We start from the raw sequence: 14,791 nt of genomic DNA on the forward strand, positions 1-14,791 counted from the left end.
AATAATTGATTTTTATGGATTTAAAATTACTTATTTTAATCACATAAAATGTGATATTAATTGAATTATAATATATGTACAAATAATTCTAAATATATATTGGTGAGCATTTCATCAGTATTGTAAATATACACATTTGAAATAAAAAAAAAAAAAATGGATAGTTACAATAATAATTTTATAATCTTTTCATAAATAACAAAAAAAAGGGTTATTTACATGGTGCACAATTCGTTGTTCGATTTGACGATTTTGTTGTTAAAAAAAAATTATATATAATAATAATTAATTAAAAATATTGACTTACTCTAATGTAATAATTGGTTAGTTATATAAAATATAAATTTATAAAACTACTCGAATAACAACTATAATATTATATATCTTAGTCATACGGTGCTTTGGCGAGGTTTGCTAACAAACATTCCAAGTTCACATGTAGAATACAGATTCGCACGTTCAGACATGCGGTTAATTTTTTTAATATTCGGCTGGAAAAAGATGGAAAAGTATTCTACACCTGAACAAATAAACGTTCACCCGAGCAATGTTGCCAAAACACCGCACTTTGCTTACAAAGGTGTTTCTAATTTGATCTAAGTATTCTTTTATGGCAGTGCCCGTTAACAAATTGTCATCTTCTTGAGCATTGTTTATTAATCGATCGACAACAAGACCAAATCAAAATATCAATCTATTCTCCGACAGACATTCGACCGTCTCGTGTCAAATTTATTTATTTAATATCTCCACGGCAAATAATCATAAAGATGCCTTTGACAACACGAGGTCACGAAATGACTCATAAAATAATAATTAAAAGTGAATATTGTCTCCGAGTTAACAGATGGCAACATACACATCCAAATACTGGAGTCAGTACTAAATTGAAACTCTACATTTCTCTATTCAATACGTGAGAATATGTACTTTCACAGATAATTATTAAATAAATAATATAGATTGAATTGGAGTACTGTTAGGAGCACTTCAGTGAAGGCTCCGGGACATGATGACGATAATAACTCTTATCATAATTAAATTCTTTGTCGATTGTTTGTTCACTTCACTTCATTTTGTTGTTTCACTGACCTTCACTTTCACTGTCGCTTTTATCTGAAATAAATCAAAACAAAGATAAAATTAAAAATCATTTATGTAACCAAACAATGGATAAAAAAACACCAGTAGTAAATAAGTATTTTCAGAGAATTATAATAATTAATTTATTGCGCATTTAAAAAATAATAGTAGCCACTTAAATGTTGTCTAATCACCTATTAATTATCATACATAATGCACGGGGGGGAGTCTGACAGGGCTCTAGCCTAGGGCCCAGCATGGGTCGACCAGATAAGTGAGATAAACACATCCCAAATTTGCTCAAATAGTATAAAAAAGTCACTTGTGCTTGCGCTATTTTACTTCATGAATATTAACATTCCAAAATATGTGGTTGTGCAATGCAATTTTCAATTATTATGTGTCGATACTCGACAACTCCACAGTTCAAATGGATGTATTAAAAAATACAAAAAAATCGCTAAAAATACACTGAATACGTTTAATTTTATTTCAAACACAATTTGGAAAACGCTACTGTAAGAGCATCACACTGCCTTTAACGTTAGCGATAGGTAGGGGGGCCTGCCAAAGATCCTGGCCTTAACTAACTAGCTTAATGACATTAATTATTACTAAATTTGCATGATCAAAATTTCTAGTTTGAATTTAATTTAAAATTTAATTTTACCATCACATAATAAAAATGCATATTCTAATTTAGGTATAACAAATGTTTTAAGCCAAATATTGCTGATAAATCGTCGCTATAGGATTGGTTTGTCGAATATCCGTTTTTGTCGAAATCGACCTTTTAATGCAGAACTTTTTTTGGACGAGAACCGTCCCTTTCTTTAAATTACTTTGTAATGGTAATGAATACATCATTCATATGCTGTAAAAATAACAATTTAAATATCTCCATGTATGAAATTTGTTTTTCGTCTCCTGAACATTTGGTCTATTCGGGAAACCAATCCTACAGCGACGAAATGTCTAAGGAAACATTTGTTGGAAACTGAACACAAACACTTACTACCAAATCAAATGTAGTTTGGCCAGATCACAATATATCTTTGCAAATAGTTTTTATGTTTATTTGTTTACGAGCACATGTATGTAGATCTGGGCTTGTGAAATTATGTGATTTATTTCTAGATTAATAATTTAAATTAACAGATTTTAATTATTTCGCATAAATTGAGGAAATATTAATGTAGTTTTACCGCTTTTATAGAAAATGTGAATGGTAAAAAATGCCACCAGTCAATAAGTAGGTACTCCTCACCATGTTATCATTATGTAATTTGTGAGACATAAAATATTAGCCATCATACGCTACCTTTCTTTCCGGGATAAGCGTGCCTCTTTAATCTGTCGTAGAGGTCTTCCTTGGTGCCGTATATGCTGGCATTAGACCGGGCGAGGCTGTTCATCTTGCCGTTGGCCCCGTTGTGCAGACTCTCTTTCATGTAAGTCTCGTTGTAGAAGTTGGGCATCTCCCAGCCGTCTTCCTCGTCGTCGTAGTAGTGGGCGTAGGTTGAGTGGTGGGAGGGCGCGATGGATTCGGCGTAAGGCGTGTGCGCTCCGTAATAGAAGTTCACTTGCGACCCGTTCTGGTCGATGGCCGGTGTGATAGCCTTCTTTGGTTCCTTCTTTCGGTTAGCCCTACAATTACGTTACAAAGCGGTTATAGTTGATATTATTTTTAATGTTTTTAGTGACATTCCAACTATGAGTATCCAATAATGTTATGAGTCAAGATTTTACCTTATTAAAAATTGCTTACATATATTACAATATTTAATAATAACATTGCCAATATATATCTTAATTAAACAGAACATTGAAACATCAAAATTTACAAAATTATTATATCTATGACTACTTAGTTCTCTAAAAATTAATTGTTTAATATAAAATATGTATAAAAAAAGGTGATATCTTAATATTATGCGTGTCATTTCACTATATTATCATGAAACAATAAATGAATTAATCATTAATCCACCAAGAAAACAATCCTTCAAAATGTTCAGATTTTAAAAGGACTTTTTCCGTTATATCGAAAAGTATTTAACACATTCGCGGACACATGTTATTGATATGACACATTAAAATGTAAATTTATAAAATTTTCGATTTAGATAATATATAGAAATGAGTTAAGTCTTAAGGCTACCTCAGTTGAGGCATGGTCTAAAAAGATCGTGGCTAGGCGATGCGCGGATTGCGGGTCGCGGGTGCAAATGACGCATGCCAAACGAAATATAATGTGTCATATAAATCCAACATGCGTCCATTTAATGTTCTGCTTATTGTTCTATTAGTAACAATAATAATATATTCATTGACGTGTTTTCTTTTTCATGTAAATGGGTAACGTTTTTAGTCATCTTTACACGATTTAAGAATTAATACCCCCGTCGCCATCACGAAACAAATTGACGTATTGACACCCCGAATGCCAGCGAGTCCAAAATTTCGTCGCGCCTATAGTTGAAAATTATTTGCCGTTTCACTGATGTATCGTCTTAAGATACGACACTTTTTAATGGAAATATGTTTGCACCGTGACGCAAGTAGCAGGGAACATATTGTTTTAATCCAAAATACGACTTCTATAAACGTCGTGTCGTATTCCGTTCCACAGTACAGGACGTCAAATGACGTCCTGTCATATCACATCTCACGTGTCCGTGAATGTGATTATTAAATTGAAACCATAAGTGAATTGTTTCTTAAATTAAAATCATTTGATTTTTGGGCAAATCTAATTAATACAGCAGGCATTTAGTATCATGCAAAGACTAGGCGACTCCTTTTGTAGTTTTAAGACTAGAGTTTTAGTCGCAAATTTTATTTTGGGTTTTTTCACATGCAATGACGCCTATTATCCAAAAATCACAACATATAAATTTAATAAACAGCAATATCTCACCTGACGCAGATCATCCAGACGAGCAGGACAATGAGAATGATGAGTATGACTCCTCCCGCAATTCCTCCGGCGATGTATGCAAACTCTGACTTCTCAGTGCAGTGTCTTCCTGTGAAGCTTCCGATGCATCGGCAGGTCGGCTGGCCGCGGAGATCCTTCAAGCACTGGCCGTCATTCTCGCAGTAGCCGAGGCAAACGTCTTGAGAAAAAAAAATCATTCAATTTTATTTATCCCGCAGAGTAAATCGACAAGTTAACATTCATCATCATCATCAGCCTGAATCTATTCACTGCTGGATGAAGGCCTCTCCAAGCTGATTCCACTTCTCTCTTCTCACTTATTATTCAAACTGAGATGTCTGTGTGTTTAATTTTTTAGATTACGCAAATCAATCGACAGTGTCTAGTAATTTGAGTTTAAAGTCGCGAAATTTTTATGTGCCATCTGTCGATCACGGCCTCATAGAGTGAGAATACTCGCTGAAGGCATATAACCGATTAATCATTTACCTCAATACGTTAAAGTGAAAATTTTGTATCAATTACCTGTACACTCTTTTCCGGTGCCATTGAATCCTGGTTTGCATTGACATCTGAATTCTCCAGTCTCAGTTAACAGTAAGCAATATGCGTTAGCATCACAGTGCATATCCGGGCTTTCCGCTTCGCAAGGGTTTGTACAATCCGATTGTGAAACCTAAAACGATAACAAATGTTCGCATGAGTACCCACTTAAAATTTCAACAAAACACATTTCTAAAGCATCACATGTTAGTTTTTTTTGCAAACATTAGTGATCAAGATTTAGTTGATGTATTGAGTTGAGTGGATACTCACAGATGACGGTCCCTTGGTGCTGGTGTTTGGCGGACAAGGCATACAGCTGGTCTGCTGCGATTCTGATTGATATGTTCCCTTTTTGCAAGCTACGCAACTGTTCAATGTACCATTCAGATATGAACCTGGAATAATAGAAAAGAAATTGTATTCAAAGCGTTTTGTCTAAAATACTAGAAAAAGTTATTCAGTATTTATAGAATAATAAAGTTAATCTTTGATATAAAAGCAATGAAATCACTTAGAAATGTTAAATGCTGTTCTGTTTTTAAATATATATAGTAGAGTTCCGATTATGAATATATATGATTATAAATAACCGACATCATTTCACGTTTAGTCATCACACAGGATAATGAAATATTAATTTTCCAGAAATGCGGTAGGTAGCAAAATTACTTTTATCTTCACTGATTTAAATTGGGGTACACATAAATCAAAATATCTTACCGACATTGTATTTCCTACCGATTTTAAATTCAGAAAATAATGAATTCTATTGTTTTTAGTTTTACAGGCATTTTACATACGAGGTTGCTAAATATGATACTAAAGATAATTTGACCGTGAACAGTAAGCTGCAACGTCTATAATAACAAACCATAATTCAAATCTGTAATTGCTCTCTACTCAGACCAATATAATGTCATTTTACCCGGTCGGCGTTCGATATTCTGGAGCTTACGCATGGCGAAAATGATTAGCACGGTTTAAGTTGTTTTTATAATGGCTTTAGTTCATACTAAGCTTTGGGTTCATTTTAAGTAAACTAAATATATTGCCGGGGCGCAAATGATTTCAGTGAGGATGACGTATACGGTGCATATTATCGCCTATTGGCAATATGGGCACATTGGTTTATGGTTTGCATTACAATAAGTGAGCGATAATATTAAAAACCTATGAAGAAAAAATATGATGTTGAACGATGTTTCATAGCAATGCAAGCAGTGCAGTGCACTTGTATGATGTTAGACCAGCCGCCGCTGGTGGCTTATACTGTTAAAATACATTTAATTTACCTAGAATTTTATCAGTGAATTTCTAATTTAACAGTCAATGAACTGGCTGTAGAATTATATTAGGGTAAGAGCTACTATTATGGGCCAGCTTCAATTATTGGCCACTTGCAGATAAAATCTAGTTTTTTAAGATATTAAATCAACATTGCCATCTGTTAAGTTATTAAAAAATCTCGTCAATTGTTTCTCCGTTGGTAAAACAGATAATTGTTACTTTTTGCATTATACTTTTTGCATATAATCGCATTTGTATCTGACAGTTCGAGCGAAACCGTGAAATAACTGTGATTTGTTGTAAATTGTACAAGGACATGACTTCTGTTAAAAGGTATGTTAAACATTTAATATCATACAAAATGCTAATCCAATTGACAAGTATATATGCATTTGATTTATGTATACATCATTAGACATATATTTTGGAAAAAAATAGGTGGGTAGGTGTATTATGATGGTGGCCAATAACTGATTCCAAAATATGTCGATTTTCCTTTATCGGCCGGCCTTGCTAATAATAGAATATGTGACTAATTAGTAAAGTATTACATTTATTTTTATTAGTTGAATAGTGTTTTAACAGTATTATTAATCATCTTTGTTTTTATTATATTTCTCCGACATTCGTAGATAAATGTTGGCCACCTGGCCCATAATTGTAGTTTTGATGGCCGATAATAGAAACTTTTTTCTTGATTGTTCCAGAATAAAAATGCATCAAAATAAACGAATGAAATATAGTCAAGAACTGAAGAATAAAAGAAGCTAAAGAGTATATGAAAGACCATAGTGAAGAGTCTTTGCGTTCAGTAACAAGAAGATTTGAAATACCAAGAAGCACACTAAAATTCCTTCCGCAAAAATCCTCTACTGAAAAGTTTTGTATGCTGTTCCTACTGTGAGAAAACTTCAATGATTCTCATTTATCCTTTATGCTAGATGTTTGTTAACTTCTATTAGGGAGGTATAAGATTTCTTTTGAATTTTTGAAATCAATTTCCAACAAGCTCCACGTATTTAATTAAATATGCCTATCTCACTGTAACTCAATGTGAATGTGTTCTTTGTATTTTTAAGTAATATGTTACGTATGTCTAATAAAATGACGATAAAGTTGCATTAAGTACTTGATTGAACACTTAATAATGAAGTGTGATCATAATATCACATAAACTGTTTTTTTCATTTTTGTTTACATAATGTTATTACAGCAATTTTGGGGTGGCCAATAATTGCATTTTTTGGTAGCCAATAATTGAAAAAAGTGGCCAATAATTGTAGATTTCTGCCTTTTTTTTTGATTATTTTTTTTATGATGTAAAATATTTTTTTTTAAATGTTCTGATAATTGATTATTATAAACAAATAAACAATTTAACAAATAATATTTTTTTATTTCACCTTCCTAATGATATCAGTCCACAAAAAATTAACAAAGTTGAAAAAATCCTTAACTGGCGAATAATTGTAGCTCTTCCCCTATGCAGTTTATACAATTATTTTCAAAAATAATCTGCATCCAAATATTTTGAACTTAGGAAACAAATAATGTCATATATTATGTAGGTAGTTTTAAAGTGTTTCAATTTAACTTCAAATCTTGCTGTAAATTATGTAGTATATTGTAACACTACACATATTACATAAATTACATAAAACTACATATCTGTGATATTAGTATTCAGGTACACATACCTGGTTTACAGACAGGCAGAGTGCACTGGTCAGGACTAGAAGCGCCGCGGGTGGCGGTGGTGGTTCCTGAGGGACACGGTGAGCATAACGCACGGGCTCCAGGAGCTCGGAGTGTTCCTCTGGGACACGCCTCGCACTCTCCAATGTTGCCCAATTGCATGCCTGGAAGTATAATTTTGTCAGTAATTTAATTTAATATAATTATAATAAATTAAGTATTTCAAGCTTTACCTGAATTCGAAAGATATGAATATTTTAAAGGAAAGATATGGCAATAAAATGATTGATATAAAACTTGGGCTTACCAGGCGGGCACTCGTCTCGGCACTCTTGCTCGGAGACGGCCTCTTGGTTGCGTGTGGTCTGTCCTCGTGGGCAGGGCATGCAGGAGAAGGCTCCTTCCTGAGATTGGAATGAGCCATGGCCGCACGGTCTACATAGTCCAGCTTCTGCGTCGTAGTATTTACCGGCTGGGCAACGTTCTATAAACAAAAGCAGATATTTCGTTATTAAGAAAATTGATCACTGAATTAAATTGACCTCTTGGATGAATTCATTTTATCTTTCAGAACAATATGCAATGCAGACCACAATATATTATTTAAAATTTTACCATACGAATGTACATAATAAATAATGATTCAAATTTATTTATTCCAAAGTATTAATCAACAGGTAAACATTATCGTAAAATATTTAGAATAGGTACACATTATTCATTAAATCTATTTTTTCTTTGCATGTTTGAAAGATCCAGGACTCGAAATGGACTGGAGTGTACAGAAGCGCCGTTCCGGTTCGTGAAATCGGTAAAATTATCGCTCCGTCTTGTAGAAAAAATATGTTGACCGACTTAGGTAGATATGCCATATAATTGAAAATCTAACACACTTGTTTTAATAAAATACACATAAAATTTGATAACTATGTAAATATCTTCAGAAAATTGTTGAGCACTCCGGTTCGTAAACTTTTCGTAACTAACTAACTAACGTAAAATTTCGAACGCTGGAAAGATCATATTATTTAAGTTGCACAAGGGCACTCATTTGATGAGACATTAAACAGTAAAAAAAAAAGCTATATTATCACCATTTTTTACTATAATGCAGAGTTTATAGATCTCCAGAGTTGAGGTTATGACTATAACCATAGAGTCAATATAATGTTTACAAGATTTTACAGATGATACGTGTGGGGTAATCGAAACATACTAATGTTTGAGAAACAATGTAAACAATAACTATACTTATTAGCCCTATCGATCTCTTGCTCACAGAAAAAATGGATTTTACATAAAAAGAATAATTACATTACATTAACGGAGGTTTATAGTTACCTTTGCAATCGGAAGCACTTCTTGCACCAGGTGCGTTAGTGACTCCGGGTTGTCCAGCAATATCGGGGCAGGAAGAACACTGCAGTTGACCTGCTTCAGATTGGTAGGTGCCAAGAGGGCACATCACGCATTTGCCGCTTTCAGAATGGTAGAATGATCCAACAGAGCAAGGAACTGTAAGAATAAAAGATCAAAATTCATAACACATCACTCAGATGATTACAAAAAATAATTATTAATTAACAGACAGAGGATTAAATGAATACAAGTGAAAAATTAGTTAGGAGCAGTTATCACATCACCACATACATACTTATTTATATGTGAAACAAGATTCAAATATGTAACTGCTTTGTATCAAAAGTTATAAGCATTTTGTTCCTAAACTCCTGCCATATTCAGCCTTATTTTCATAGCAACGTAATAATTTGAACACTTGGAAAATATATTATAACGAACAGAAAAAATCTTTTTAAAAAAAGTAAGACACCCCCGCAGGAATCGAACCTGCATCTCTCGGGTATCGCGCCCACGCACATAGACCACTATGCTAAAGGAGTCATACTCATTTGCGAGAAATTTTAACTAATGGCTTTTAATACTCACTGAAGCACTTTCCAAATTGAGCTACTATTGGCGATCGGCGTTTGTATTTTAAATCAAAGTCACGTCACGGATCACTACAAGATTTTTTATTGTAACTTACTTGAACATGCTAATAATTTTTAAATAATTATTTTTTTATTCAACGAATAATTCACAAGATTTAAGAATGTAATAATGCAAGAATGTAAGAATGACTTGTACCCATTAAAAGACTAATAAACATTCATAACAATACGGTTCATTTGAAAAGAAAACCTCATTTACAGAATGTACAATAGCATACCTGCCTATTTAATTTACAAAACTTTGGTTACCTAAGCGTATGAATCATTTTAATACATAATTCCTCGAATATTGTCGAAGTTACTACATGTAATGATTAATTGGCAGATATTCATTATTTATGCTTACCGCAATCTGGAGCCATGACGACTTGTCCCATGGGGCAGGCGTAGTCAGAGACCAGCTCCAAAGATGCCGGGTCGGGGACGGTGTTGGGAAGAATGTCTCTCACATCGAATTGGTCTTCTTCCAAGATGAGTTTCTCCAACAAGCGTTGCACATTCGATCGTTCGTTTGTTCCAGAGTGAACGACTGGATCACTGTACAGAAAATAGTCAAGATTTGCAGTTTTGCAACATTTTGGACAAAAGTCAGTTAGGTATATATTTTTTAAATTATGGTTTATGTAGGTATCTGATTCAAATTATAATTATTGTGCATATATTATAAAAATAACTTCATGCAGTGATACGAGTAGTACATAATGTGACATGCAATATTAAAGGATTTTTTGATAATAAAATTATCCCATTTTTTTCAAAAGATACGTAAATTCTTATTAAATCTATAAATTACTATAGATCCACCAGTATATTAAGTTGTCCGCTGAGTGAGGGCGCCACAATATGCTAACAATTGACATATCATTCAATACTTTTTATACTGTGATGAGCTTAGTTCTAAATTTGAACACCGGACGATTTATGTTGGTATATCTATAATAGCATACTTATTATTATTCTTTTCTTTTGTTGACCATGCCAAATCCTAATAGGTTTACATGGGCCTCCACAGAGTGGAGGTTTGTATTAACAGATTTTTGTTTTTACGAGAAATGGATGTTAGCCACTTGCTTAATCTATTTGGTCCATACTCTGACTCCAAACACAAATTGAAAAATATTATGAGTATTTTCCGGGATTCGAACCTGGGACCCACGGCATTATAAGCTGACGCGTAAGCCATCATGGGTGACTGTTTAAAAAAAATATTTTTGCTAGGACACCTTTATGATCATAAGATAAATTGACCTTGTTGATAAACTTGTTTTTGATTAAACTACGAGGGTGGGTCAATAAGTCCTTAGAAAAGCTGACAGGTGGCGCGACTAGTACTGTAAGCGGTTTGTTTTCATGCAGCGGCACTACCGATTCAGTATGCTGCGAAGTTTCAATCAGATTGGTCGGGTTGTTGTGTGTTTCTCGTACATTTAAAAAAAAAATTTGCTTGTGGAAAATGGAAAAATGGAAAATGGAGAAAATTGAGTTTAGAGCTGTTATTAAACATTTTAATATAAAAGGGTTAACATCAAAGGAAATAAAAAATGAGTTGGATTTAGTTCACGGCATATCTGCTCCTTCACTTGCAACTATTTATAACTGGTTAAATGAATTTAAACGTGGTCGTACATCAACAAAGGATGAACCACGCTCAGGACGTCCTGTAGAGGTGACTACACCAGAAATGATCAATAAAATCCACGATATGGTGTTAAGTGACCAAAGATTAAAGTTGAGTGAGATAATTGAGGTTACAGGGATCTCAAAAGGTAGCGTCATTTCTATTTTACATGACAAATTGGGCATGAAAAAAATTTCTGCAAGATGGGTGCCGCGTTTGCTCACAGTCGACAATAAACGCAATAGGGTGGTGGCCTCTAAAGCCCTGTTGTCGCTCATGCAACGCAATCCGGATAAATTTTTTCGTCGCTTTGTGACTGTAGATGAAACATGGATACACCCAGTGGCGCACCCAGGGGGGGGGCCAAGGGGCCCTGGCACCCCCCAAAAATGAAAATTATCAGAATGATTTTAAACATTGAAATTGAAAGCCAATAAACTATACCTTTGGGCTAAGACAAATAAAAACACGGCAAAAAAATGATTTGCATTAATTCTCCAGCACCCTTCTTAGAAAAAAATCTTAGATTTTAATTTTTAACACAATAATTTCGAAACACTAATGTCAGGTTTTTTTAGAAACCCAATCCCTAATGGAACTGTCAAAAAATTCTCGGTGTCCACCCGAATTCCGGAGTGGTGTAGGTCATGGCTGGGGAGGGCTGATAGGGCTCTAGCCTGGGGGCCCGGGCTGTGGGGGGCCCGGCGTGTCGGGTTGACCAGATAAGTGAGATAAACTCACATCATAAATTAGCTTTAATAGTAAAAAAAAATCGTCTGCGGCGCTATTATACTTCATGGCCATGAACATTTTCAATTACTTATATAATTGTGCAATATATTTTTTGATTATTATATGTCGATACTCGACAGCTCCATTATTAAAGTAGATGTATTAAAAATTGCCAATAATTCACTGTATAAGTACCTTTAATTTGAACTAAAACACAATTTGAAAAACGTTAATGTAGTGTTTCACACTGCCTTTAATCTTAGCGGTAGGTAGGGGGCCCTCAAATATCCTAGCCTGAGGGCCCGTTTCAGGATGTGGGGACCATGGTGTAGGTACACCGAGTGCAATAGACAAAAGACCGATAAACGATAAATTAGGCTGTGAAGAAGATAAAGAGCCTATAGGACTAATTTACATTCTCCTCCTTGCCCCCCCCAATATTAAATCCTGGGTGCGCCACTGGATACACCACTATACTCCCGAGACGAAAGAACAGTCAAAGCAGTGGATTGCGAAAGGCGAATCATGTCCAAAGAAGGCGAAAACCGTAAAATCAGCTGGTAAGGTTAAGGCTACTGTATTTTGGGATGCACGTGGAATTATTTTCGTTGACTATTTGGAAAAAGGAAAAACAATAACAGGGGATTATTATGCATCTTTATTGGACCAGCTAATAAACAAAATTGAAGAAAAACGGCCTCATTTAAACAGGAAAAAAATCCTCTTTCATCAGGACAATGCCCGTGTTCACACATGTTTACGATCAATGGCTAAAATTGAAGAATTGAAGTTCCAATTGGTCGACCACCCACCGTATTCGCCAGATTTAGCCCCCAGTGACTTTTTCCTTTTCCCAAACTTAAAAAAATGGCTAAGTGGACAACGTTTTTTTTCAAATGAAGAAGTCATCGATCGGACAAATGCTTATTTTGAGGACCTTCCGAAAACTTATTTTTCTGACGGTTTAAAAAAAATTGAGAAACGTCTAACCAAGTGTATTGAGCTCCAAGGAGATTATGTTGAGAAATAAAAAAAAAATACAAAAATTAAAACTGTTTTAATGCTTTTTTCTAAGGAATTATTGACCCACCCTCGTATTTTTTATTCAAATGATTAACAGACAAGATTTAAGAATGTATCATTCTTTTTTTTTTTTCGACCATGTCCGATCCTAATAGTATCATATGGGCCTCCACAGAGTAGAGGTTTGTATTAACAGATTTTGTTTTTTACGAGAAATAGATGTCAACCACTTGCTCAACCTATTCGGTCCATACTCTGACTCACACAAATTGAAAAACAATATGTATACTTGCCAGACCCAGGATTCGAACCTAGGACCCACGGCTTTTCTTTATGTATATGTAAAAATGCATACATATTGTTTTGTTACACATCAGAAATATACGTCTTATAAAGTAGAAAAATATTCACATCAATTAGGGACCCACAATCATTTGGTGTAAATGTTTTTCTAATATGTATCTTTTGATGTGTTACAAAGATATATATTTTTTTTAATGAGGGATCTAGAATATAAAAGTTCCACTACTGATGTGAATGGAATTTATATGGTGTGTAAATGCAGTTGAATAATAATTTTATTCTAGGGTATTATGCATCTATAGATCAAGCGACATTACTGTGAAACTGAGAACTGAGTTTTAGTAAACACACATAGAGAATCCGATGGAAACAGTATGAAGATAAAAAGACTCAATGTTGTTCAAATATTTCTTATTTAACTTGACGGTTTCACTACCAGCAGTTCTATTCCAACTAGTTAACTCCATAAATTTATTCGTTATTTTTCTTGATCCTAGATAACTCTGATAGATCAATTCTGTAGCGTGTGTGCAATGCCACTGACATTTTTGTATTATGTCACCTTTATTACTACGTTTTTATTACGTCGTATTCTTATCTGTCCGGTGGTTGTTTATCTAGTACAAATCTTGCAATCGATTTTTAACTAACTTCCCAACTAGCTAGACATTTCAAACTTTTAGAATATATCAGAACACGATGCCAATGCATTTTTTTAATACTTTTAGCCATCTTTAAGTAGAATTGAATTCATTTTCAGTTAATTCTGTTTTGTATGAAAAGTTATTTCGGAAGAAATCCGTAATCCAATCCACTATTATTGGTTGCTAGGGGTCTGGGGTCCTAACAACTAAATTATTAATATATACATGCGTTACTATGGAAATCAAAATGACATTTCAGTATTATTTTTATCAAGTACAAATTTTTTTGATCGTTTAAGCTAGCAAGACAAGTTTAAGTATATGATTCAACAGAAAATTTAAAAATGTTGTATATAAAAAGATCTTTTTATCCTGTAATTATGTTTGGTTAACCTTATAAAAGATATTGTTAAATTGGAATTATCTATACGCTATCAGTTATATCATGGTAATTAATTATTATTGTATTATAATACTTAGCACATTTATAATATAATGTCATGTTGGCTTCATTACTTTCACAATTTTCTGAAAATATTTCACGAACCTTATCAATAACAACTATAACTACGGAATATGTCATAGCATTTCTATCACTATTTATATTGATTTTTGACTTCATTGTTATGTTGGAATAGAGCTACAGGTAGCGTTCGTATCTCAATTTCTCGGATATATTTCTTGATCCATTAATGCATAATGCACGATCCAATTGAAATGAAACTTACTTGACGGCGGGGAATGATATTTGTACATTGTATGTGTCGCTGGCCTGTCTTCCTTCTCGTGTCTTTTTGTTCCTGAGAGTAAAATAAATTAACACATGCACTATTCATTCACTTCTACGCACACTACACAAAAGTATTACATACAAACTAAAAGATTTCAATTGACAAAAAGTATTGTG

The 14,791-nt window shown here is 33.8% G+C and overlaps 1 protein-coding gene across 1 annotated transcript in view; it reads right to left on the reverse strand.

The window, feature by feature from the left end:
- Window positions 1-938: 938 nt before the first annotated feature.
- uif (sushi, von Willebrand factor type A, EGF and pentraxin domain-containing protein uif) overlaps window positions 939-14,791 on the reverse strand; it is a 199,700-nt gene continuing 185,847 nt past the window's right edge. The window contains exons 30-39 of the mRNA XM_085950385.1: window positions 14,613-14,684; window positions 9,911-10,101; window positions 8,894-9,067; window positions 7,860-8,036; window positions 7,555-7,716; window positions 4,841-4,965; window positions 4,550-4,700; window positions 4,004-4,202; window positions 2,405-2,730; window positions 939-1,116 (exon numbers count right to left, since the gene is read on the reverse strand). Coding sequence (XP_085806511.1) covers window positions 1,085-1,116; window positions 2,405-2,730; window positions 4,004-4,202; window positions 4,550-4,700; window positions 4,841-4,965; window positions 7,555-7,716; window positions 7,860-8,036; window positions 8,894-9,067; window positions 9,911-10,101; window positions 14,613-14,684 — 1,609 coding nt within the window. The 3' untranslated portion in view covers window positions 939-1,084. The remainder of the gene's footprint in view (window positions 1,117-2,404; window positions 2,731-4,003; window positions 4,203-4,549; window positions 4,701-4,840; window positions 4,966-7,554; window positions 7,717-7,859; window positions 8,037-8,893; window positions 9,068-9,910; window positions 10,102-14,612; window positions 14,685-14,791) is intronic.

Source organism: Rhyacophila brunnea, unplaced genomic scaffold (genome assembly GCF_057557595.1).
Source record: "Rhyacophila brunnea isolate RB1 unplaced genomic scaffold, BYU_Rbru_1.0 scaffold_10, whole genome shotgun sequence".
Lineage (NCBI taxonomy): Eukaryota > Metazoa > Arthropoda > Insecta > Trichoptera > Rhyacophilidae > Rhyacophila > Rhyacophila brunnea.